At 43.5% G+C, this 27,028-nt stretch overlaps 1 protein-coding gene across 2 annotated transcripts in view; it reads left to right on the top strand.

Annotated features, from left to right (window-relative positions):
- The first annotated feature begins 65 nt into the window (after positions 1–65).
- Positions 66–27,028, top strand: part of rnf220b (ring finger protein 220b) — a 29,286-nt gene continuing 2,323 nt past the window's right edge. The window contains exons 1-13 of one of the 2 annotated variants that reach the window (XM_023400016.1): positions 66–418; positions 1,770–2,381; positions 20,087–20,213; positions 21,167–21,209; positions 21,330–21,422; positions 21,971–22,013; positions 22,355–22,444; positions 24,374–24,417; positions 24,769–24,856; positions 25,294–25,390; positions 25,708–25,767; positions 25,886–25,965; positions 26,120–26,204. In XM_023400016.1, coding sequence (XP_023255784.1) covers positions 1,790–2,381; positions 20,087–20,213; positions 21,167–21,209; positions 21,330–21,422; positions 21,971–22,013; positions 22,355–22,444; positions 24,374–24,417; positions 24,769–24,856; positions 25,294–25,390; positions 25,708–25,767; positions 25,886–25,965; positions 26,120–26,204 — 1,442 coding nt within the window. In that variant the 5' untranslated portion in view covers positions 66–418; positions 1,770–1,789. The remainder of the gene's footprint in view (positions 419–1,769; positions 2,382–20,086; positions 20,214–21,166; positions 21,210–21,329; positions 21,423–21,970; positions 22,014–22,354; positions 22,445–24,373; positions 24,418–24,768; positions 24,857–25,293; positions 25,391–25,707; positions 25,768–25,885; positions 25,966–26,119; positions 26,205–27,028) is intronic. The other variant, XM_087172250.1, reaches the window with a different exon arrangement.

The following is a 27,028-nucleotide window of genomic DNA, read 5'->3' on the forward strand; positions in this document are numbered from 1 at the left end:
GGGGGGGGCTGTCACACGGAGCGCATGAAGGAGACCAACAGAGGCAGACCGACCCGCAGCTAGTCCACTCACTGATGCCCTGATCCTTCCCACAAAAACACAGCGACTACACCTCTCTCAACTACACAGACCTCAACTCCTCAACACTCGCCACATCTGGAGGAGGAGGACTGGGGGAAGCCGACGCTGCCCGCACAGCAGCTGCACGTCCTTTTCTCTCTTTCTCTCTCTCTCTCTCTTTTTTTTTTTCACCTTTTCTCTCTTTTCCTGCGCCACCAAGAGAAAGTGCCGCGTCCTTGAAATTATAAGTTGAAAGAGAGGGAGAGTGAGAGACAGTGTGGGAGAGAGAGAGAGAGGGAGAGAGCAAGAGAGAGTTGCTTAACGGCGAAATAAATCCCGCTCTGAGTACTTCATCACGGTAAGTGGCGGCTGATGCTGCGTGATAACACAAGTGATCACAGCTTCATTTGTTTTAATTGGTTTAATTGCTTGTGTGATTGCCATGTGCTCTGTCGGGTGTGAGGCTTTGTGGTGTTTTTTTTTTTTTCTCTCTGAGGTGAGGGAACTTGTTCGCCGTGGCTGGAGAGCTGCGGACGCTTTTGAGACGCGCGTGAAGACTTTTGAGAAAATGTTATTTCTTCACGAATTGAAGGGTTAAATATCGACCTCCTCTGCGCTATTAGATGTGTGTCATGGTATCTGTGTATTGTCACTGAATCGCAAAGTATAGGCTGTTTTGTTTTTAATTTGTTGAGAAAAAAAAAAAACAGTCGATTGCACAACTTCTTATCTCATCCTGGTTAATTACAAGAGAAGATGTTTTGGTTCATAAACCAGAAAAAGACTGATGCAAGTTCAAAAAAAAGTGAATCAATGGACGGGAACATCACTTTCATATTCAGGCCTCTTTTTCAGGATTAATGCCAAGTGGATCTTTATTAAATTTCAGTTTAAGAAACAGTGAAATCGCAAATTAGATGAAGCCGGGGTCTTTTTTCGATTGGAATTTATCATTGTTCAACTTTTAGCTTGTCATTTAAAAAACTACCTTCGTTTAATCCTTTTAGGCTGCGTTTTTTATAGATTGTTGTTTTACATTTTAAGGGCAGAAATGTTAAGAAACTTTTATTCCCGAGACCGTTATTCTACTTAAAAAGACCCACCAATGAGTTTATTTTATTGGCCACAATCAGCACCATTTACAATTTATTGATTTACTGAGATAATTAATTCTTTACAGAGAAAAAAAACAAGACAAATCCTACTTTTTCCGAAAGTATTTAGAGGATTTTCCCAAATAATTGCTTATACCTCACTATTAAATTTATCTTGTGCAGGCTTCGCCTACATGTGTGTTTTATTGGCAATTTATTCCGTTGTAATTATTTACAGGCACAGTAGGCCTCCTCCAACCCTTTTTAAATGAAATGAAATTAGTCCAAAACTGTAATTGTAAAAATGCCTCCTGAGTTGCAACTGGGTGTGTTTCATAAAATGAAGAGATGAAGAATTTTGGCTTAGGGATCATAAAACAATTTCATTTTTGACTTTACAAAATTTAAATAATATTCGATTTCAGCCTAAATCAAACTTATTTCTTCATAAGATAGCTCAAATTAATAAGCCTGTTACAATCCAGTGAAGGTGAAAGGAAAATAGTTACTTTTTGTTTGTCACCCTTTGAAACAAGTTTTTCCCTTTCATGTCCTGATGTAGCTCAGCCTTTACGCTCCACCTCAACTCTGTCCTCTCCCTCTCCCTCTCCTCAGGACCACTAACAGGGAGGTGAATGGACCTTCACCGCCCCTTCAAGATGGACAGCCCCTCCTACCTGCCAGCTCCACTGGCCTCCCCTGCCCTGATGGTCCTCGCCACCACTGCCGAGGCCGGCCGAGACGCCTCCGTCCCCTGCCAGGCGCCCAGGCCCTTCGGTGTCCCTGCTTCTGTAGAGAAGGACCTCCACCTTCCCTTCCCCTCAGCCTCCTACACGTTCACCTCCATGTATCAGCGACAGGGCCCCATGTCAGGCACCTTTCCCTCCCGAGACTTCCCAGCCTCCCTGCTCCACCTGCACCCCCAATTCACCCCACCGAACCTGGACTGCTCCACCCTTGGTATGCTCAACCACAGCGGGGTGGGCGCCTTCCGACCTTTCGCCTCCCCGCCAGAGGAGAGGGAGTCAGGGGGTTACCAGTCGGCTTTTACCCCTGCCAAGAGGCTGAAAAGCTGCTTCCCGGAGGTGGAGGGGAAGGAGTTTGACTTCGGCTCCTCGGGAAGCTCCCTCAAAACCGGGGAGGACTCAGGGAGGAAGCTGTTCTCCATGTCTGGCCTGCTGTCTGACGGAGAGGCTTCATCGAGCCCGGAGGAGCGCAAAGAGCACAGTGAGTACTCGCTCGACTTACAGAAACCACACACGTGCACATGCATGTCTTGGTACCCATCCGCATCTGTGTCTAAAGCTCACACAAAGTCACTCATCTCACATCTTTAAAGTATGCTGTGAAATATGCAGCGTTTAATTGAGCACATCAAGACCCTGCTCACACTGACATGACAAGGCAGATGAGATTTACATATCCTCTACAGCTGCGTCGACTAAAGGTGACAAATTGAAAGGAGCCTTTATGAGGAAAGACGTATCTGAAAATATTTTCCCTTTTGCACTCTAGTCTTTATCGTCTAGTTGGGCAAAGTGTTTACAGCGACTGGCTGCGACTGACTTTGACACAAATAAATTGAACAGTGTCACTTATACAGCTTAGTGATCATTAGCCACATATGACCATTAGGCCTATTGGAAGTGAGACTTTTCTTGGCGGCTGAGGAACACAAATACATGGGAGCGTATGGAGGGTTGACATAGGAGGAGTTAAGAGTTGGAACGAATGACACCCTGTCAGAGATAACGAGGTGGCAGAGATAGAGGAAAGGATGGAGGAGGATAGAGAAAAAGAGAGAGGGAGAGAGAGAGAGAGACGTGGCGATGCGTCTCAGCCTGAGCTTCCCAACGACAACCCTCAGCTCAATATGGCCGCCCACACCAGCCGTCTGATTTGTTGACAAATGAGTGGGAGAGGTGTCAGTCAGCTTGCCGTGGAGGGAGAGACGCTCCTCATTACTCCCGGGGATAATTGCCCAACGACGCGGGGGCACAACACTCGCCTCAGAGGGGGAGGAGAGGGGAGGGAGAGAGGGAGCCGGAGTCAGGGAGGCAATGCTAGGCATGATGGGAAATCAAACCCCCTCAGTGGCGGCCGCCAAGGGGAGCGCCTGACAGATGAAAGGGACCAGACAAAGACAGAGAGAGAGAGAGAGAGGAGAGAGAGCACCCAACGGCTCGGCAGATCAGAGGGGGACACCATCGAAAATAATGACAATGAGAAGGGGGGGGCAGAGATGGAGAGAGGCGAAGGCAGGAGAGGGAGACGCTGATGCACGCTCTCATACATATCACCTAAAGAAAACTTTCATCCCACACATAAAGGGCGGGAGCAGGGACGAGTTGTCTTAAGAAAAGTTTGGATTGTGTGCCGTGTGTGCTTCTGTGCATATGTGTGTGTCTTTGTTGAAACTTCCTGATTTTGTCGCCGGTTGGTGGCTGAGTGACAGGGCCAGGGAGGCGGAGTGGCAGGAAGGAATCTCAATACGGAATTTTAATAAGGACGGGAAAGGAAGAGATGCCAGCCAGCATGCTGGTGTGAGAGGTGTGTCTGTCTGACAATGTTTGCTCTGTGCACTCGTGCGTGCGTGCACCCCTCACCTCCTGATTTTGGGAATCTCATTTGGGGAATGTTGACAAGGACAAAAGACGAGATGGAACAGAACATGGGGAACATCTACCCCCCCCCCACCACCACCACCACCACCACCCAAAAAAAATAAAAAATGGGGGGGGGGGGGTGGATTCGAACACATTGGAAGCTGCTTTTCCAGCTTTATCCAATTAGATTGGAGCTCAGGCAAACTAAGAGCTTTAATGCAATTGAGCTCCCAGCACTTTTCTAAGTCTGACATACACTTGTTCCTCTTGACTGGGTAACAGACAGTCACTTCAGGACCAAAAGTCTTAAGCTTGAAATCTTCTTGGGGTGTGAGAGCGTCTACTGCTCGTCTACTGCTCGCATACTGCAGCGGCGATGGCAACACACACACTCACTCAACCACAAACTAGACCATAAAATCCTACTTTCATACTTTTTAAGTTTTCTTCATTAGTTACTGTCTGTGCGGCTTTCCGATGACGCTTGTGCCAGCTGTCCTCTGAATAAAAATAAAAAGTTTTGTAGAAAACACATTGAGACAACATTCATTTTCTTCAGTTCTGTAACTGATGACTTGTCTCGGAGATTTGCACTTCTTTCTAGTGCTGACTACAGAAGGATGTGTAGGAATGTCAGCTTGTACACAGTGGCACACACTGTTGGATCAAGAGTGTGTTAATGTGGCACAGATTGTCCAACAGGAATATATATATTTTTTTTTTTACCATATTCTCCAGTTCTGATCACAGACGATCAAGTGCTGTAGATCCTCTCTTAGCTTCTAAGCAGTCTACACAACGAGCGGGTAGGGGCGCCTCTTCCCATCTGCCTCGTGTGCCTTTGCCAGTGGACGTCACCTTCCGTCCATTTAGCGTCTTTCTTCTGTCGATTTTCCCTCCCAGACTTGCTTCTGTTTTATCAGGGAAGGTCTGAGACGCACGGTGTGCTCTGACAGCTGTTCAAACAGCCACGCTCGCTTTCAAAGGGCAGATGTCTTCACTGGAGCGAGTCATGCTTATTTTCCTCGGGGAGATGCTTTCCGCCGCAGGCCTGAGCTGGAACTAAAATGGCCCTTTACCAGAAACACAAGTTGGGAAACCGGAGGAGTGGAGTGGCAAAACACACCACGGCCAGACGCTGACAGAGTGGTGTGCGTGCGTGTGTGTGTGTGTGTGTGTGTGTGTGTGTGTGTGTGTGTGTGTTTGTATCTTACTGTGGTGAGTGAGAGCTGTGATAACTGGAGGCAGATGTTTGAGAGCCCCTGTGTTCTGATACTTGCAACTAGGACTCGAACTCCTGGATGTAGCTGTCAGAAAAATGAAAATCGTTGATCGACAAACAAAAAAACATAAAGGACAGATCAGTATATCAGATCATCATGTCATTTCTTTTTCTTTTTCCTTATTCAAATGACAAATCTGTCCTACAGACTTTTTGACAACAGCAATTTCAAAGCACTTCTCCCACACGGATCGCCAATGGTGGCAGCTTTTCATGATTTTGTTTTTTGGCCCCATATAAACTTACGCCTCTCGTGCCTCCCTTGTGTGCTCATGCATGGGTGGTCGCAAGAATGGCATTTGTTGTGATATGTGAAGCACATCAGAATTAACGGGAAAGGAACTTATCTCATGCATTGGATGCAAAACAAACGACACAAAACTTGTTGCAACTTTTCATTAGACTCAGTTTGGACCATTATAAACAGATTCATGTGTACAAGGCTTTTTTTTTTCATACTTGTCACTCTGAGATGTTTTATTAGAATTTATTTCAAAACATTACCTTTCCAAACATCATATTGCACAATATACTTAACATGCACAATTACTGAGTATTACTTATTTGTATGAGCTTAAATAGAATATCTACTCAGCAAGTATTGAATCTGACCACAGTTGTTAAACATGGACAAAACTCCTCACCAGAGCAAAGTCTGTGCATCAGGCCTTTGAATCAGACACAGAGCATCAAGGACTTCTGTTCCTGGGATGAGAAGGCATTGAGAGACTCCCCAAATCTTCACCTGAGTGAAAAGAAATCCTGCAGGAAGTTAATAGAGGGCAAACATTTAAGCGTAACACACACTTAGGGATTCTCTGCCAGATGCGCTCAGTGTGTAAGTGTCCTCCACGGTCGGTTATTCATGGGTTGTTAGCGGACTAGTGCAGCGCCCGGACAGAATCAATATTACATAGATTCATCTTAGATTTGGCACATGGATTATCTCTGCAGTGAAGTTTGATGGGTTTCTGCTTGTTCCAGACACAGCTCACATGCTCTGTGTGTGTGTGTGTGTGTGTGTGTGTGTGTGTGTTTGAAGGCGGTAGTATTCCTGTGAGTATATGTTTAGATAGATGTGACTTTGAGTTTTAGTATATTACTGCTGTCAGGTGAAAACCTCATATCTCCAAACTGTCCAGTTTTGAGGAATGAACGAAAGCAGTGTTGTTTTTAGCCGGACCGCCAAAACAGTTTTGAACCTCTTCTAATTGCTTATTCATTGGGCCAAATGTTGCAGAATGACCCCACAGAGTAGCTTGTGGTCATTCAGTTATTAAATCATGAAAATCATCAAAATTATTTCCGTTACACAGCTTTCACCCAACGCCGATGCATGTTTGTGCATCTTTTACATACACTTAATCGTGCATATAAGTTTATATGGTATGTCTCTGTCACACACACACACACACACACACACACTAACACACATACACACACACACACACACACACACACACACACACACACACACACACACAGGTCACATATTCTAGCTGTGTGTGCTGATTTGATAAGCGTCTGTGCGCTGTGTTTTCTGTGAAGCAGTTGACGGCTGCTCGTATTGAGTGGCGCTTCCTGTTGAAAGACACAGTGTTTACATCCCACTGGCAGACCACAGGAGATCAATAGCAACCACTCGATGCTCATGCATACACATATAGTATCTGCTGCCCACTATTATTCCCAGGGTGTATACTCCTTATCACGTGGACTTGCATGTGCAGTCCGTGCATCAACAGTCACACTCACCATATTCTTATGCCTAGTTTTTTCATGCTGTTTTTCTTTGTTTTGTTTTGTTGTTGCAGACTTTAGAAAGAAATCTGAAATAAAGAGGCAATAAGAGGGCAAAAACATGAACAACACAACTGGGAAATGTTGGCAGGCAGATGTAAAGAAGGAAAAAAATTACAGTTTTTAGTCATTTTAAAACAGACTGAAAAGAAAGAAAAAAAAAAAGTGAAAGTCAAGATACATGAATCTGGTTCCTACAAATCATGGACTCCAGCTTGAACACACACTGCAGCCACAGTGTTGTTCAGTGTCATTTCAAAGCCGTATCGTCCCTAATAAAGTGACATCCGCAACCAGCTCTCCGAATGACCACACTGGCTGTCTTGATTTCAAACACTCAGAGAGGAAGCATTACAATATTAATGGTGGTTGTGTTTGATGTGAGAGCACGCCGCGGTTGACTGTTCCCCCTCCTGGTGTGATGGTAGTTTGTTCTCCTAATGTTCTCCCAAGTAAAAGAGGCTTTCATCCTGGCAGGAGGGAAAACTCTTCTCGGCTTTTTACCTCCTTCCCTTCATCTTATAAGGACTAGAGAGAGGGAATGTGGAAGGTTTTTCCTCATGTATTTTTGATTTATGTGTTGTCTGTGTGGTCTTATATGTGTTTATACATTTGCAAATACATGAGGAGTGCAGTGTGTGTACCTCTCTCTGTGTGTGTGTGTGTGTGTGTGTGTTTGTGTGTGTGTGTGTGTGTGTGTCACAGCTCCCATGCAGGCATCTTCAGAACTTTCAGGCTGTGTCAGGCTGTGGACCACACGGCTTGTCGGAGACAGACAGGATTTCTATAAGTCTGGCACTAGGCTTTTACAGTAGCAGGGGGAAATCTGTGTGCGTGTATGTGTGTGTGTGTGGGGGTCTTATTGCAGTGACCATCAGCACCTGTTAGACGGTCAACAGAATGTTCTGGTGAAACATGAGTCATAACACATCTCACATCTTGTATCTGCTCCATGTCCTACTGTGATCGGCCCACACGAACAACACTGCCTCAGTGTAGAGAGAGGGAGGCTCGAGTTGACAGAAAGACACAGAGAAAGAAAGAAAGAAACACAGAGACAGAGAAAGAGAGAGAGCGAGAGAGCGAGAGAGGGGTCATAATGAGTTGCAGGGCCCAGGGGTCGTTAAAACAACAGCCTTGTTTTAACAGAGGCCATCTTTCCTTCTTCCCGGCTCTCCGTTTTTCCCTCGTTCTACTTTTCTGTCTGTGCACCTGATCGACCTGCATCTCGGCTGCCTCTGATCTCACATCAAAGACGTGGTTTGTGTGTGTATTTGTGTGTGTGTGCATGCACACGCGCACATGTGTGTGTGTGTGTGTGTGTAGGAAAGGCTTCGGGTAAAGGCAGAGGGGGTTTTTCTGTAGATTGAATCGCATATGCGTAAGAAGTGGCACACACACACACACACACACACACACACACACACACACACACACACACACACACACATACACACACACACATCCTCCATCCTTTCCCCGGAGCCTAACAAATCAGTCAGGCAGATAGAGAGGGCACAAAGGCCAAATGCTGGGGTTAAACACATGCTGCTGAGGAGCTGAGGAGACAGACAGCAAGACCACACCAACCCTGCACGCCTGGATAGCAGCCTAAAACCTACACACACACATATAATGTACACACACACACACACACACACACATATATATATATAAAACATATAACATTTACAGTGTGTGTGCGTGTGTTTGTGTGTTGTATATGTGTGTTTGCCTAGTGTCACACACAGACCTCATTACGGCATGTCACTTGTGCTTGTTGCAAGTCTCCCAGCTGTGGAGAAGCTTGACAAAAGCCAATACGTCAAAGACGTACCAGGCATGATAGCTTCCACTCACAAAAACATGACGTCCCGACATCATTCAGCAGCTTTATAAGCAGGATTTTCAGCCAAAGATAATGTGCAAATTTTTTTTTTAAAAAGTTTGAATAAAAGTAAGACATCTGTAGGGAGCTGCAAAGTGTCATGGTGTTTCGTATAAGAGACACTCAAGTGTACATGCTATGGACTTTTCTTTTTTCATTTCACTGTGGGAATATTTTAGGGCCCATAAATGTCACTCTCAGAAATCAGACACTCAGGACGGTGGAGTCTAAATATAGTGCACTACAAAGCAGGCAGGGACACAGCCTTAGAGAGAAAGTTAATATTTGTTGGGTTATATAACCACGTCCATGTGACTGTTCAAACACAGATTACTTACACATGCATCCTAAAGACCCTTTGATTGATTAAGTCACACCCAGTGCTGCTTAGCTGTTCGCCAAACTCCCATCAGCGCCAGTGCACTCCTGCCTTAAAGGTCAAAGTTTGCCAGGATTGACCTCTCACCCCGCTGTGTAGGGGTGTAAACACTCCCCCAATTCTCCTCAGAGAATAGCATTGGGTCTGGGCCATAAATCACACGCCTGATAATTGGTAGGAAAACAGCAGTCCAGCAGTATATAACCTTTTACGTGTCGTCTCAACTCTTTATTATGGTGCTAATGAGTGGCCGTGGATCAGGGTTAGAGCCGCAAGCAAAGTGGGTGGAGGGGTGGGGTGGTGGTGGCTGCGGTGGTGGTGGGGGGGTTCACCTCAGTGAAATACGGGCTACTGGCTACTGACGCACTCACAGTGGTAGGCACACACACACACACACACACACACATAAACACAGGAAGTCAGTGTGTACCCACACACACACACAGACACACACACACACCAGAGGGCAGGCAGACTCTCAACTACACACAGGAAGGCACTTACACTGAAGGATATGCGCGTATGCAAACATTCCCTCACACACATGCATATGCAAACACACACACACACACACACAGACACACACACACACACTCTCTCTCACACACACACACACACACACACACACACACACACACACACACAAACACACACACACAGTGACTGGCACGCTCAGCAGTGTCCATTACTGACTACCATTAGTATGGAGATTGTGCTAATTGTCCCCATAGACCACACAGGCAGAGCTCGGCAGGCCTCGCTGTGAGTCTGTGAGGCTGAGTAAGAGCAGGGACTCTGCTTTACACATCCTATTGTCTCGGTCGTGACCCTATTAGTGCAATTACAAATCAATCACTGAATGATTATGGGATACATGCTGTGGATTGTTACAATGCAAATGACACCATTATAGCACATCAAGTGGCGATGCTACTGTAGCTGAGTTTCACGTGAGAAAAGTTGTACAGTCGCTTTACCTCGTATAACACTGTAGAAAACCAACCCTCCATGATAATCCAGCACAGAGCAAGTTGAAAAATTGTCCACTGGGATCAAGGTTCAAGTACAGTTTTACCTGTGTTGAGAATATCAAGAAACGTTTGAAACAGATGTAATCACCAAGGCACATTTCTTCGGTCTTTAAAAAATGGCTTAATGTGAAAACAGCGTTTCATTGTAGAAGATCAAAGTGTCACTGGGTGCAGCAGGTTCAGTTCTGTTATGGAGGACACAAGTGTTAGTGTAACATTCAAAAGCAAGGTCAGACTGATTTCTAATGCGGATTCTCATTTTTCTTACACTAATCAGAAATACACATTAAATGTATACATATTCATGCATATCTGGGTTTTCATGGAAACTTTAATGAGTATAAAAATACTCTTGTCAAATACATTTCCATTCTGCCAAAAACTAACTTAACCCTTTAAAAATCTGTATCACAAACACTGACTCTGTCTCTCCCTATTCTGTAACCTTTGACTTTAAAATCTTTGAGCAGTTATGATTTTTAATTACTTTTAACCTGAATTCCATTTTGAAATAGCTGGATGTATCTGAGCTGGACTCTTGGACTCCTTTGCTCTGGGTGGGCTGGTTCCGGGTCCTGCAGACTGGAGAGGGTCCATTCTCATTAGCAGCGGCACAAAGCCCCTGATCAGTCAAGTAGAGGGGATTGAACTGTGAGCGGCTCCTGTGTGACCCTGCTGAGTGAGAACACAGGGGAGAAGATCTATACCCGCTGGCGCTGCCACAGGCCTCTTTGTTCTCCTGTGTCTCCTGTGTTTGCTGACAGGGGGGATCGGAGGGGCGTATCGATGTGGGCTCACACTGCGCTGCGCTCACCAGGGCTACACAGCAGTGTGTGTAAATGATATATACATGAGCACGCGCACACACACACACACACACACACACAAACACGTTTACACTCTTTCTCACACACAAGCCATTACAATGTGTGCATATTCACACTCTTAATTTCACTTCCCACACAAACACACACACACACACACACACCACACACTCATACACAATAAAACTAGCAGCAAAAGCAAATTTACAGTCTGTTGTAGAAGGTCAGCAGTCCACTTAGAGTGTTACATTAAAGCTCAATATGTCTTTTTCTCAACAAGGCTCCGGGTCAGGAGAGAGGAGTCTCTCTGGTGCTGGGATACCAGACACAGCACACAGGGATTTATTTTATCCTCAAAAGAAAACAACAACTATAAAAGAATGATTTACTGCTGACATTTCCTCGCAGTTTAATGCTTAAACTACAATAGAGTTCAACAGTTAGGGAAAACACTCGCAAATCAGATTCGTAATGCAGAATTACAGTAAAAGAATTTCATCATGTTCAAAGTCAAATTGAATCCGGTATAACAGCAGTGCAACCAATGTTTATATTGTGCTGTTCATAATGTTTATATACTCTAATAAAATGAAAAAGTCTGCTAAATATAACAAGTAATTTTCTACGTGTTACGTGTTAAAACGTTTTCTCCACTTTTCAATAGTTTATTTACAAGGAAATAAGTAATCCTCTGAGATCCTGAGTCCTCTTTCCCTTTGTGTGTGGGTCACTGAAGATAAGCTGCTCAATCGTCTCTATCTTTCCACCATTTGAAGATAAAACCATCGTCATCTGCCGTAATTGTTTGCTCATCCAGGCAGACACAATAACATCCTTTAGGAAGTGTGACTAACCCAAACACAGGTGTATCACACAGCGCCAGGTGTTTGTGTTCCTCTCCTACCAGCAGCAGTCAGCACTGCGTTTCTGACAGTATCAGATGTTATCTGGAGTATGGGTGGGAGGGTGATGTGGCTTATCTCTAATAATGCCCGCTGATGAGGCTGAAAGGAGGGTTGCTGTGGCGTGGTGTCCGAAAATTTCAACAAGTTCTGACTGGTGGTCTGCTCACACCGTGATCAAGGCCCAGTGTGGGGCTTTGTTTTTTCTTTTCTTTTTTTTTGGTCACAAATGTGGCATAAATCCTGGGAGAGCCCAACAATTTAGATTTTGTTTGAAGTGTACTACCAGCTCTCTCTCCCTGTTGACTGCTGCTCCCTAATGGCTAAGGTTTCCGCCGCTCACCTGCGCCGCACAAAGTGTATGTGGGACAGGTGTGTGAGGGGAAAGCAGGTGGGTGTGTTTTCCTTGGAAGAACAGGACAGTGTGTGTGTTTGAGTGTGTGTTATGTCAGCTGCCTGAAATTACCACCTGAAAGGGAAAATCTACTTTAAAACATGTTAACTACTCAAAAACAGCAGCTGATAGAACGTGCCTTCTCTGGTATTTTCGGTGTGGTGGTGTGTTTTTCTGGCAAACACATTTTATCATATTGTCTCTGTCTGTCAGAATCAAAACGGCAAGAGCTTCTTTCTTAATTCATTTTGCTGGTATAGAATATGTTGCTTGGTTGACGTGAACTGTGTTGCTCCCTCAGGTAGATTTTCAGATATTTTTATGTCATAATCTATAACTTTTGTGTACAGGACAGCGTCATTTCAGTATTTTCTGACTTTGTTGCAGACAGATGTGAGGAAATTTGCATTACATTTATGAACCCTCCTCCTCCTCCTGCTGCTGCACTGGATACCTGAAAAACTCTCCTTTCTTTATAAGCTCTTCTTCTGGATGTTTCTCGTCTCTGCTCTTGTGTCTTTCCTTCATATTCTCTCACAGGGCCTTTTCATGTTTGGTATGATTGCTTTTTACCATGCCTGAGTACGATTGCCCCCACCCCCCCACCCAGAACATAGTGAACCCATAGTGAAGTGTGTACAGGCTGAAAAACAAACAAAAAAATCAAAAGAAGTGTGTCTTTTCCAACACACAAGAAAAGAACATTCTTCATTCCTCTCTTTTTCCTATTTTTTTTTTAAGTCTTTCCTTCTCTCTGCTGCTCAGTTTAGCGGAGTACCTTTTTTGCTACATACTACAACTATGCCAATAACTATACCTTAAAACTCTCACCACCATCTGGGAACCTCATCTAGATCTTGAGAACGTCCCTCATGCACCTGATAGCAGCAGTAAGAACATAGTAAATCCACAGTTTCTGCTTGCTGAAAAATCATTGTCTGCTGGTGGATGTGTCCACTTTATTCGCTCTGACTGAGTCTAGCTTTTTTTAAATTGCCAAAAATTGTGCCGTGATGTGTTAAGGAGCCTCAGCCGGAGCTATGGTGCGTGTATCTATAACGCTGAATGTGTCAGAGTTGGCACTACAGTCACCTGCTGGATGCTATAAGTACAGACGTGTTTTCTGGTGGTTATTATTTCAAAAGTATTTTGGGAAATATTTTTTTTTTCACAGCGAGTTTTTCTTTGTGGAAGCTTATGTCTGCCAAATGATCAAGTATGTGGGAAGAACTTGCTTTTATAGGCTCAATAGTTGTTGTTGAGTCCTGGCGTAATTAAACTCTTGAGTGAGTTCCACACACAGTGACACAGTGTTTGTCCAAGACTATTAAGAAAAGTTGATGCAAGCAACAGAGCGATCCTCTCATTTTCTCCTTGTTAACCACTAATTGAGAGAAGGGGTGGGGGGTGGGGTGTGTGTGATGAGGAGACAATGGAATAATAAGAGAGAGAGAGAGAGAGACAGACAGAGATAGTATTAATGTGTATTAATCAGTGGTCCAGGTAATAGTGATCTGTATTTTTAGAGCCAATCTAATTACACTATAATGAGGGATTGTGATCTGTCTATTAGTTTCTTTATGTCTCTCTCACTCTCTCTCTCTCTTTCACACACACACACACACACACACACACACACACACACACACACACACACACACACACACAGACACAGACACAGATACAGCAGCTGAGATGATCATGACAGGAATGATATATAGATTTGAATTAATGGGATAATACATGTTTGCTTCAAAACACACACATACACAGTAAAAAGAGAATAAAATATATTGCAGCAATCACACCAGGACATAAAATACAAATACCTCACAGCGTGTTTACACATTTTCCTGAGTTACTCACTAACTTGAGGTTTTTTGTGCCAATTTGTTTCATTGCTGCTAAAAATGCCAACAAGCACGGTGTTGCTGCTGTCTGCAAAATGTCGACCTTTTGCAGAAAAAAAAGTCAGCAACAGAAGCACCCTTCAGCTTGGACAATATTTTTTAGTTCAAGGGTGTTTTATAAGTCCACGTGTGGTAGATTGAAGCCACACCGTTGCATCCCTAAAATTGAATGAAGAAAAAACCATCACAGTGTTCTCATATTCTTCCTCTCCCTCTTGGTGAAAATTTACTTTAGTCGAACTTAAAGTGAATATGGGAATTGCTGTCCTGACGTTTGCTGAGACAGGTTGAAGTTGTGACAGAGCGATATACTGTGACAGAGTTGGATCTCCGTATATTTCATCCGTCTGGCTTGTGAGTGCGGAATGAGTGACAGGCCACCGGTGAACAGCTCTATATCGGTGTCCGCTGTCAGCGGCTTCTTGATCCAATGCGACTGCTCTGACTTTGACAGACAGCAGTCGGCAAACGGGTGTCAGAGGCTGGAATTGGCATTTTGCTGCTCCAAGTATGAGCTCGATGACGTCTCAAGTCTTGGATTGAGGATCATAAACGTTGAGTTTCATTGATGCCTTTCCTGATTTTGTTTTACTTTTGTGGGGCAGTTTCATGCTTTTATTAGAGACCACATCACAAGAAATGAGGGGAGGGAGAAGGGGAAAGAGATGCAACAAAAGTCCCCGCTAAGACTCAAACCAAGGACATTGCAGTTAATAGCTGGCTTCTTAACCCCTAAGCCACTTTTCCTCAAATTCTTTATCAGTTTTTCAGGAATAAGGTAGATTCTGTCAAGTGGGCACAATGGGCCTGAAAACAAACCTGTGGAAAATTTACCCAAAACCAATTAAAAGAGACTCACTCCTAAAGAAACTGATGGGAAACAGCTTAGTCCTCATTCACAACGCCTGAGGAAGAGCCAAACAGAGACAAAATCACATCCGTTTTGTCATCTTTGTCAACTATTTGCATAAAAGAGGTGCGGTTTTACCTCTTTGTACTTCATGTTCTCCTTACCTTTCTTTTCCTCTTCCTCATGTTGGGAAAGATCATTTTCCATTTTTCCAAAGTTAGGCGAGATAAGAGCTGATAGCGAGTTTACTTGGATCCGCTCGGGAAGTACACATATTGAAACACAGACAAGAAACTTGCAGAAAAAGAACAGGACAATTATAAAAGATGTTTTCCCATGGCGTGGCTTGTAAGTAGCCTCATATAGGCGCAAATACCCAAGGACAGTCCTAACTTTCCCCCTGACTTCCATTCCCTCTCTGTAATCTGTAAGTCACTATCAAAGATCATTGAGCCATGAATCTCAATGAGGATCAGATTGATTGGTAGAAGCGGAGCGGAGGCAGGGTTCGATCTTTGCCCTCAGGTCCTGAGAAGGAAAATACGGTCACAGGGACACCGTTGCACAGCTAGCCAGTCCACTCTCCATCAACGAGATGATTGGACACATACATGCCGAGCCACGCCCGCACCTGATGGAACAATTGTAGTGACTAATGGAGAATATGAGAGAGAGAAAGAGCGAGTGGGAGAGGAATTGGGGGTTTGTGCACTGATTGACTTGTGGTCAGAGAGGTTATGTCCATTGATCTGTAGGGCAGAAGAAAAGGGCTTTGGCCTGAGGTGCTTCAGAATGAGTCTATTTGGAGTTTAGGATTCCTGTCCATTCCCACCAGGAGCTTTTTCATCATCTGACTCCCCAGGACTCGCAGCTGCCGTCTCCTGTTGTCCATGTAATACACAGAGCACTGCAGAGGCCAAAGGCCAATCAATGTTCTACAAGAGGTTGATACAGATCTTATTAGTCAATGAATGATCATTAGCGGTCTAACGAGGCATTGATTTGTGCACGGGCCAAAGGTTGTGGTGGTTGTGGTGAGTGTCTTTAATACATTAAACACAATTGATTGCAGAGTAGGGATGGATATTTTTGAAGGATGCTGGAATTAGATTGGACAGTGAGAGATTTGAGGTCAGGCTAGGAGAGGAAGTGTACCTTCATCGGCCGTTGAATGTGGTTAGGATTGAACATGCAGCCTAGCAGCACATTTGTCTTTTATATATTACCGGTGTAGCAATTCTGCAATTAATAAAAAGCAGATATTTAGAAGTACTAAGTCAAAGGCAACTGGACTTGCTGTTTCAAAGGCTGGAGCAGCAGCCTTTGAAAGCTGAGGAAATGACTCTGCTCATAGCAGATGTGTTACTACAGGGCCTATTATGTTGCTCATTAAATACCCAACCTCTCAATAGGCCATTATTTCCCCAATAAAAAACAAACGGCGGCCTGCATACTTTCCCCTCTCCCCCCTCTGCTTCAGAGGTTAGCTCTACCTCACAGACGGCGAAAAACCCTGACTAATATCCTGCATGTGATGCTTTTAAATAGGAAGCAGGCCGCGGGATAGGGTGGGGTACAGGTGTGGCAGGAGCCAATGGCTTTTATAGCCCTCCATCTCCTCTGAAAGTGTGCCAAGGACCTGCCTACACAACCCACCACTGCAGTGTTAGCCGCCAAGCGTTAACTTTACTCCCCCCGCCAATCTCTACATGCCTACTGGTTATATAGAGTCTGTGCTTGTTATGGCTTTATAGAGGGATTTCTGATGTGCTTAGAGAATTGTTTGATGATTGGGATAATGATGCCAGTTGGAGTGAGTTGTCTCAGCACTTTATCGCCAACGAACACAGAAAAAAACAGACCAGGCCGATGCAAACCGAGCTCCACATCCTCCACTGGATGCTTGCTTGTACGTCCGCTGCCATTCAAAGCCGTCCAATCCTCCTCACGTCAATCAGAATTATACCACGTCCACAGGTCTGTCACCGGGGGGACGTTCGTCACCATGTCTCCCCTGCAGAACAGCCTTTTCATGCCCCAGCATAATGTCAGCGGGTGACATCCAGGCCTGATGTGATGTGGCATTCACTAAAGGTCACGTTAGGCATCTCCGCTCCGTCTGCATCAGCAGAACTGGCAGCCGTCATATGGGCGCTGGCATCGGCCATTACCCAGGCCCTCAGGGGGACTCGATGCTTTGAGGATTTGTCAGCAGGATTCAGATCTCTCTGTTTCTTTGGCGAGTACTGAACCCGGGACAGTCACAGTCCGCGTCTTGATGCAGAACAACAGTAACTGGATTTGACCATCAATCACACAAGAGGAGAATCATCATGGCAATATATTTCTTTTTGTTTCAAAAGATGAACTTTACAATGTCATGATGCTCTTGATAGTGGGGATGGTGCAGACACATATCTCAGTGTCTTGATGGGTTACTCGCTCCAGGGGTGTGTTCTCTTCAAATCTATGGGGAGATAAGATAGTGATTACATTCAGGCATGTTTGTGTATGCTTATCGGTCCAATTCTTTCCTGACAACAGCTGTATAAAAATGGATTTATTGTCCATGCCAGACCAAATGTAAAGGTTTTCCAGTTGTATATAAGGATCATGGAAAAATAGTTGTCAAAATAGTCCATAGTCAATTTTGAAGTCAACACAAAATAGAGGTAAAAATCAAACTGTGCCATTCTGATCCACGCATTTTGTTTCATAGGAACAAGAGTTAAATATAGCCGTCGTATATAAACATCCTCCCAAGTGGGAAGAGCGCAAAAGGCAGCTGGCTAAAGGGCTAGACAGTCAGGAAAGGAGGTCCTGAACTGGCGAGACACAAAGAGAGAAAAAGGAAACAATCGGAGACAGAGACACAGTGAATCCATTAGGAGATGGGCCAGTCAAACTCAGCACAGCCCGGTGAGAGAGGGCCAATCCATCCGAGCCAGTTGCCGTAGTGAGTGAACAGTTAACAAGCCCCACAGGCAGGTTTTACAGCCCCCTGTTGTGTGTCTGAGACCCCCCAGGGTGAAAAGGGGCTGAGGCTGACTGATACTGACAGGGTTTATGTGGGCGGGGGCGGAGGGCAGCAGGGGGATGGAGACGTGTAAAAAGGTGGTCATGAACCAACAACTGTCACTTACGAGAGCGCAGCACTAGCTCTGAGACATGCCGCGGCAAAAGCATGTACCCACACACACACACACACACACACTCACACACACACACACACTCACACTCACACTCACACACACACACACACTCACACACACATAACACACACATAACACACACATACACTCACACACACATAACACAACACACTCATCCATACATCCAAACATGCACGCAACCACATCCATTAAATCTGATGTTTGTGTGGAGCAGAGGTGAATGGTGGGGATGAGGCTGTAGAGCAAGGGGGGCTTATCCAAAAAGTGGACCAATAAAACACCTGAAAATCAAATCCCATTGCTCTTATCGCGGCGCCATTCAGAGACGCTATCTGTGCAGGTAATGTAGTTATAAATTCAATTTCAGCCCAGAGATTTCATTGTTTACTGATGCCTGCATGTTCCGGGCGGCAGAGCGCAGAAAGCTCAGGAACGCTCGATGCGTGTCGAGAAAAGTCATTTAGGCTTCCGCGAGGGGATGCAAAAAAGGCGAGAGACAGGAGGGTGGTGGGGGTGGGGGGGTGAAACCAGTAGAGCTGTCACTCTCCCAAGGACACCTGACTCCGCTTTCTATTTTCCAACCCATGTTTTATTTAGAGGCCATTTTGTCCTATTTGGTTTCTCATTATGGGGCTCATAGCTCAACTGATGTCAGGGGACGGCACTTACCTACAGACAAGCTTGTCATGTCGCTGGTCATTTGGAGTGGAGCTGGGCAAAGTGTTAGTCCAGTGTTTGGATAATAGGGTGCTCAAGGAAGTTCAGTCCGCTATGCTCCACAGTGAGCCGTCAGAAACTGTCAAAAATACTAACCTGTTTGTAATGCTCTATATTAAAAAGTGTTAAATTGTGATTGCCAGCCCTGTCATCTGTTTTTTCTTGACTGTGTGGTGATGGGAAATTAGGTGCATCTTGCCCACTAGCTCTCTCCATGTGATTGATGGCTTTCAGGAGTAAATCACCTCATCTACTAGGTAAAATCTTGATATAGTAGAGCTCCTCAGGCTCCCAGCTGGCTGCTTATGGCAGTAATCCATCAGTGGGGCCCAATGGGCCGAGTGGCCCTCCTGGGTAATGTTCCTATTGACAACCTATGATGTCAACACACTGACAGCAGGGGGCCATAGCAGTGTGTCTGTGTGTTTGTGTGTGTGTAACCTTATTTTACTCTCACTCCCACTGTCTGTCAATAGTACAGATAGGTCTACTGAACACACACACACACACACACACACACACACACACACACACACACACACACACACACACACACACACACCTGTACACAACTGCAGGGCATCTACAGTATGTTAACAAATTGCAGTGGTGGAAAGTAATTTCACTCAAGTCTTCACAGGTGTTTCTACTTTACTTGAGTATTTCCATTTAATGCTAGTTTAAACTTCCAATACACTTCAGAGGCAAATATAATACATCTGACAGCTGTACTGTTCTTACTTGTTACTTTATTGATTAATATTCCACATGCAAAATGTTGAGTGGGATATTAGCATGTGCTGGATTGTTAAATATTAACCCACCCAGCAGTAAGATAATGTATATGACGTTGTTCAAAACAGCTCCATTCAACCACAGTGAAATGCAGCTTACACATCAATGCATCAGTAAAAAATACTTCAGAAATGACCCAAAATGAAGGCAATATACAAAAAGAAAGTTAAAAAAAAGGGAAAAACTACACCTGCAAGTTTTTGTCCATTCCCACATTGAGCACTATCTCTCATCGTGTTTTCTGTGGCACAGCTTTCTTTACTACATAGCCTACCTTTACTACAAAGACGCTCCCATAGCCTGACAGACCAAGACGGTATGAAAATCATGACACAGGTCCTCTGACACTTCCTTTAACCTTCTCATTCCTCCTCTATCCAGTTAAAGTGAAGTGTCTCTACGACACTCAGGCGCCGATGTGTCCAGTCTGCCAGGCCATTCTGCGACCGGGAGAGCTGCAAGAACACATGGAGCAGGAGTTAACCAAACTCGCCCAGCTGCAAATCAGGTATCACACTCACTCAGATTTCACTACGATCACTCTAAAATCTTATTTTCAGTCCGTTCACTTTATTTTCCTTTACTTTATTAAGGTTTTTATACACAAATGTCTTTTTTCCTCCAACTTTTCACTTCTCCCATTTATCCCTCTGTCATTTTCCTCTGGTTTTGCATCCCAGACTTTCTGTTCTCTTCAGCTTTCAGAGGATAATTAATGTTGACAGTCTTCTCTGTCACCTGTGTGCAGTGTTTACAAGCTGCCTCATTGTTCCCTACATATTTCATATTACAGCCTCCGGCCTCAAGGCAACATCTCATTCAGCGGGGGATAATGTCCCACTAATGGCTGCTTTGAGGCCTACACACACACACACACACACACACACACACACACACACACACACACGCACAGTCTGAAACATACACAGAAAGACCAGAGGTACACACACACACACACACACACACACACACACACACAAACTCACACACACACACACTCACACACATTACCTGCTGCTTAGACCAGAAGAATGATTCCTCCAATAAAGACATTACACTCCAAATCTGCTTAACGACCGCTCCGTGGACAGTAATGGTTTCAAATTGAACTTGGCCCACGGGGACACTGTGTGTGTGTGTGTGTGTTTGTGTCTGTGTGTGTGTGTGTGTGTGTGTGTGTGTATGTGTGTGTGTGTGTGTGTGAAAGAGAGTGTGTGTAACTGTTACAGTAACATAAAGTGAGAAAGAGTGAAATGAGGTTATACACAGTCTCAGATACAAATTCAGACAAGATAAAAGCAGAGGTTATTTACAAGATGACATTTAAAAGATAATATTATGTTTGTATGTTGTATAACAAGATAGTGTAGTTGATTTATGTGTGTATGTGTTGCGTGTCTGTCTATTTCCAATCTTGTTTAACATACATGCTTCTGTATTATCTGCCTCTTTTCTCTACAGTGCCACTTCGGTTCAGCACGAACACCTCTTAAGGACCCCAAAGGTAAACACAACTGTGACATCCTCATGAATTTCAGTAAAAAAAAACAAACAAAAAAAACATCCACCATCATCTTGCCTTTGACTCTTACCCTCTCTCTTCTTTCTTGTTTTTTCTGTCCAGTCTCTCTCTCTCTCTCTGCATATAAAGCGTGAAGGAGGTTCTCCCACCTCACCCCCTCGACCAGCTGAGGACGCCCACTCTGACCGATACCAGGTGAAAATCAGTGTCAGATTTATCAGGAGGAGATTTTCACATGAGTGTCCAGGTTTCAAAGGAGTGCACATGGTCATGAACGTGCATGTATTTCCACTGGAGTTTAGACTTGGATATAATAAATGAAAAATGAAAACACTTTACAGTCTGTACAACATACTACACTCTTATTTCTTGACACCCTCAATTCAGATGAGCAGAAATAAGAGAAGAGAGGGAGTGACAATATTGAGTAAATAAAGTACAAACAGAAAATGTGTGAAAAGAAGAAAAGCATACAAAGACATGTTTGGTGTCAGAATAGCCATCACTTCCTTTTTAAAGTCTTCTTCTATGGTCTATGGTGAAGGTTACTATGGTGTTAAACCTATAAATCACAAAGAATGAACACATGTAGTGACGCATTTGGAAATTCTCTTAACATCTACCGAACTGTTGTTAATTTATTTCAGTTTAAAATTATTGAAAGAAATGTCAAGTTTAAAAGCAACGTGACAAAAAAAAAAAAAAAAAGACACATTGTGATGTTGCTCTTCTGTTTGTTGCAGACGTTTCTCCGAGTGCGGGCCAACAGACACACAAGACTAAATGGTACGTTAATGCATGCAGAGTGAACTTGTTGTGTCTCATTGCTGCTGACTCAGTTTGTCCTTAAGAGAGAGTTCAGTACAGGTCTGAAGTTTTAAATGACTTTAAATTTATACAAGTAAGGAGGCAAAGTTTAAAAAGAAAAAGAAAAAAAAAAAGAAAGAAAATTCTAGTTTCCTTTGTTCACACTGATGCGCCCAGTTGTGTGTTTCGTTCCCCCACCCTCCTCCCTCACCAGTCGTTCAGATATCACCCTTTTTCCCACACCATCTCCACTGGCCTAGCGCCCACACGAGCAGAGGAGCTATTAACCTTTCAACTTTGACCTCTTGATATGTTAACAGTCGATGACCTCTGCTGGTGCAGGTGCTACGTCAAATCTGCCCCATTACGCCCCCACAGCGCAGGAGCCCACCTAGACTGCACACAAGCTGGTAAGACACACCAAGAAGCACGTTTTTCATCCCAACACTCATTTTTTCGAGCAGTGAAGTGCTGGATTTAAACTGATGCAAGTTTGAATACTTTTACTTTCCCGAAAATACACACACTAGGCAACACTATTGTCTTGTCTAAGCTTATTAAGCAAAACTGCAAAGTGACGATGTACTAGTTTCAAAAGTGAAAGTTGATAAATAGTAATGATTTGTTCTCTAGCGTCACTCTTCCACCTTATGAGCATTTTTTTTTTTTTTTATGTTACTATGAAAGACATGAGTTTGATTATTCAGTGTGTGATTTTTATATGGGGTCACATATCATTATATATTAAAATTGAATTCATCTCTCATCTTTACAGTAATGTAAGTGTGGTCCACATCATCGAGCAGTTATAAACCATTAATAACATTTGGATTTGATACTTTCAATTTTCCAACTGAGCCCCATAAATTTTAAAAGAACATATATTTTTAATCTCTCCCATTACGCCCGGTTAGACTTGCTCATCTAACAGTTTTAAAAGTAATCTGACAGTGTCTCTGCGCTGATATAGACATATAGATCGACAGAGCAACCTTAAAAGCTGCAGATGACACTACACACATCTTACTACTGCGATTATTGCTGCACAGATTCTCTGGCTCTTAGCTGAGTCTTGAAACTGCCAGTGCTGTCGAGGTCTGTTAGCCTTTATTGGGCCTTATAACAGGACAGCATAATGAGCTTCTAAATACACGTCAGGAAAGAAAAAGAAGAAGAGGGGAAGAGGAGGAGGAGGAGAAGGGGGGGTTGCTCCTCTGTTGATTAATCAACCTCTCTCTCTCTCCTCTCTCTGTTTGATGAGGTCTTCCTCATCTATGACCGTCTCTTTAACCCTCATTATGTTCGCTGGGATGGCAGCACTCGGGTCACGGCCACCAGCTCTCTGGGTGTCCCCCCCTCGGGGGCCACTGTCATCCAGCAGGAATTAGAGGGCCCTAAAACTTAATGTCCCCTTATGCAATCTGCAGTCAGTCAGGTCAGAGTGAGAGAAGAGGTGCAGTTGGTGTTCTGCCATGTTAACTTTTATATCAGAGAGGAAAATGGGGGGAGGGGCAGGGTGGGATGACAGGACCGGGATGGGAGGAAGGTTTTGCCTCCAGTGTTGAAAAAACCTGCAGCTGTTGTGTAAATGGAGCCCTCATTTGTGTCTCCTTGCTCTTCAGTATAAGTGTATTTCAGGTTCTGTGTGTTACTGTGATTGTGTTACAGGTTAGTCTACACATAAGCTGAAAAGAGTTCAGACAATGTTGTACATCAGTGGTTGTCACATGACCTCAAGCTTCATCAACGCCTGCCCTGTTCCAAATGTGTTCTTTGAAAATGATTTTAAAATGACAGTCAGACTGGTTACAACTTTTATTTTCCTGCAGGATATCATGGTCCTGGCCGTGTCTGTGTTTGGCTCTTGTTAAAACCACAATACCCCTGGTTAGGGTTAATGAAATGTACAACAAGATTTTCATATTCACTAAATAGAAAATGAATTTTTAGAAAGTGGAAAAAATGTTGGTATAAAAATGTTGAAAATTAAGAAATATGTATTTTCAAAATTTAAGGCTTCCCCTGTGCAGACTTAGCAACTGTACACAAATTACGGGAGTGAACCTTATGTTTCACTTTTTAAAACAGAAGCAGAAACCACAGGATTATTAATGTTTCTTTAATGTATTCATGTTTTCTTTGAACCATCCTAATGAATATAACACTGTTGCAGTAAATTGCTGCAGCTTGTTTAGTAGTTTACCTTAATTTAAACATGAATTAACAAAATAAAAATAAAATAAAAAACAAAAGTTCACAAGCTGATTTAAAAAAAAAAAATGAAGTCACTGTGGCCTTTAAGTAACTGTATCACTGTCTCTTCCTCTGTTTGTTCCCAGTCAGGATTGGAAAGCTGAAGAGGAGGAAACCAGAGGAGGGACAGGTTTGTGGTTTTTTTTTTTTTCTTTGAGCAGACAGACAGATGGAAATATTTGTTTCCTTGACATTTCTATTGGAACCAGAGATTAATACGTAAAATGTGGAGGGCAGGTTGAGAGAACGGCGGCGGTCTGAACCCTCTGACACCGTTGACTGCCTTTGTTCACGTAGCATCAGGATCACTGTCAGCTCGGTGTGTGTATCCATGTGAAAACACTGCAGGCGTTGGTTCACAGCTATGAAAACACAGAGGCAGATATGCAGCTCGAGGCTATAGGAGGCATACGGACATATTCATCCAGACAGTGAACTTGTGTTCTTTATATGTTTGTGTGTGTGTGTGTGTGTGTTTTAGGAGGGTTCAGCGGACTTGGTGCCATTGGAGGACGAGTGGAATGAGAGGAGAAGGATACAGATGACGTCTATAGTCGGAGGGCTTAAAGGTAAGAATAAATCTTAGTGTGTGTGTGCGGGTGTGTGTGCGTGTGCCATCGAGGTACCCATGTGTGTGATCTTGTTCAGTGGAGCGTGGATAATGTGACTGAGTGGCAGTTGAAAAACCACTGAACTTTTCAGTCCAGATTACAGCGGAGCGGGATGCCTGGAAGGTTAGCTTAAAAGTAACAGTTTCCTGTACCCGAGAAGAAGAAAGCTCTGACCTGCAAACTTGTTACACTCCGACTGACAGAAACAAGTGGAGGGGTAGAGAGTTGGGCAACAGAACACTATGCGATTCCAAAATTCATCCTTATTGTGAACTTAGAAATAAGAACAAATCCCTTCTCTGATTTGTCCTTTAACAAGCGTCTTCATACAGTCAGGTAGCTGTTTAAAAAAAAAAAAAAAAAAGAAGTGTTTCCATCTAAAATTGTCTTATCAGGTGCAATGCTGGTGAGCACAACTTCTAAGGATTGTCGAGACAGCGACGCAGACCTGGACGTGGACGGAGACGACACTCTTGAGTACGGCAGAGCACAGTATCCTTTACAGTGAACGCAGTGCAGTTTTATAATGAAGAGAGAAAAATCAAGCTACAAAGTGATTAAACTCTATTTTTCTAATCGATCATGTTGAGAGCAATATTGTCTTGAAATGTTGACTTTAAAAAGTTGATGAAGGATGATTCAAAAAAGAAGACACTTGGAGAAAGTTTGACTAACAATTTTCTTTTTTTTAAACTCCTTTAGTTTTAGGTAAATAATATATCTCAGCATTTTATAGGTCAGATTTAATTGTATAGGTCTTACTTGTTGTTAGCTCCCAACATGTTGTTTTTCCTGAGTTTTATTGTCAGATACACGGACACAGATGTGATCCCCTGCTCAGGAGAAAGCTGCAAGGAGACGACAGTGAAGTATGTTTCCTTCCTGAAATAATTATATGCTATATTCTTTATAGATCTTCCTTTAATTTATCTCAGTTTTCTGGCTTTTAAATTTTAGTTTTCTTTTCTTTTTCAGCAGCAGCAGCAGCAGCAGCAGCAGCAGCGGCGGCAGCAGTACATTGCCTGATTCCAGATTAAACCTAGACTTTTCCAAATGGTTAACTGATGGTGAGTTAAGCGAACTCTGAAGGAATGAAGTGATTAAATAAGGGAAAAAAAGAAGGATTGACTATTGAGAATTCATAAGAACAGGTTTTGCAAGTAGATGTTACTGAGTTTGGTCACAATTTATTCCCTTAATGTTGTTTGTTCATTCACTCAGGGAGTCCGTCTACCAGCAGTGGAGATAAAGTGGACGGCAGTTTAGCTGCTCTGCCCAAAACCTGCAAAAACACTGAGATAGAGATGTAAGTTTGTCTGATTAGTTTCACTCACATGTCTGTGTCACACATCTCACTGCCAGAAACACCCTTACTGCTCATCATTTCAAAAGTTGTCAGTGTAAGTGATACAACATACTTCCAGTTGTGATTGACAGTTTTATTTAAAGTTACAACAGCTAAAAGAATGAAGGGATTTATTGTTTTTATCATTGAAAGAAACAGCTAAAACATTCAGTAAGTGTTTTTGTTTTTAATTGGTTGTATTAGAACAACACAAAACATTTCTTGAGCTCAGTATCGCTGGTCCTGAACTGAATAACTTCCTTTGTTTGAATAAATAGTTCTCTTTGTTAGTCAGTTGGACTTCACTACATCTGTCTGCACATACAGTTTGAGATGATGATGGTGATGAAACTTTACAAAAGGAGTTTTTATTGTTGTTACTTGTAAGCTGACGTGGTTTGGGTCACAGGGGTGAGTTGGGTGTGTTTGGTTTAGCGAATTGCGTGTGCTGGGACACGCATGAATCACATCTGAGGAAGTGTAACCATCCCTCTCTGTAGAGTGTATTTTGGCGGCCCGGCTCTCTCTCTCTCTGTGTCATATACGGTCAGACTACCTGCCCCTGCTCCCACCAGCATGATACACAATACTATATCAATGTGATGATATCATCAATCAAGGTCATAGCAGGCAACGCACACATGTACACACATTTCATCACACTTAATGCACTGTAGCCTGTCTGCCTCCATGTACAGTATGTTTGCACATAAAGTCTATCCGGTAATTGTGAGCGTGTTTGTGTGTGTGTGTCTATCTCTGTGAGGAGATAGACACCCCCCCCC

This window comes from Seriola lalandi, unplaced genomic scaffold, assembly GCF_002814215.2.
Source record: "Seriola lalandi dorsalis isolate HSWRI2012SDOR001 ecotype SW California unplaced genomic scaffold, Sedor1 jcf7180002052130, whole genome shotgun sequence".
In the NCBI taxonomy this organism is placed as follows: domain Eukaryota; kingdom Metazoa; phylum Chordata; class Actinopteri; order Carangiformes; family Carangidae; genus Seriola; species Seriola lalandi.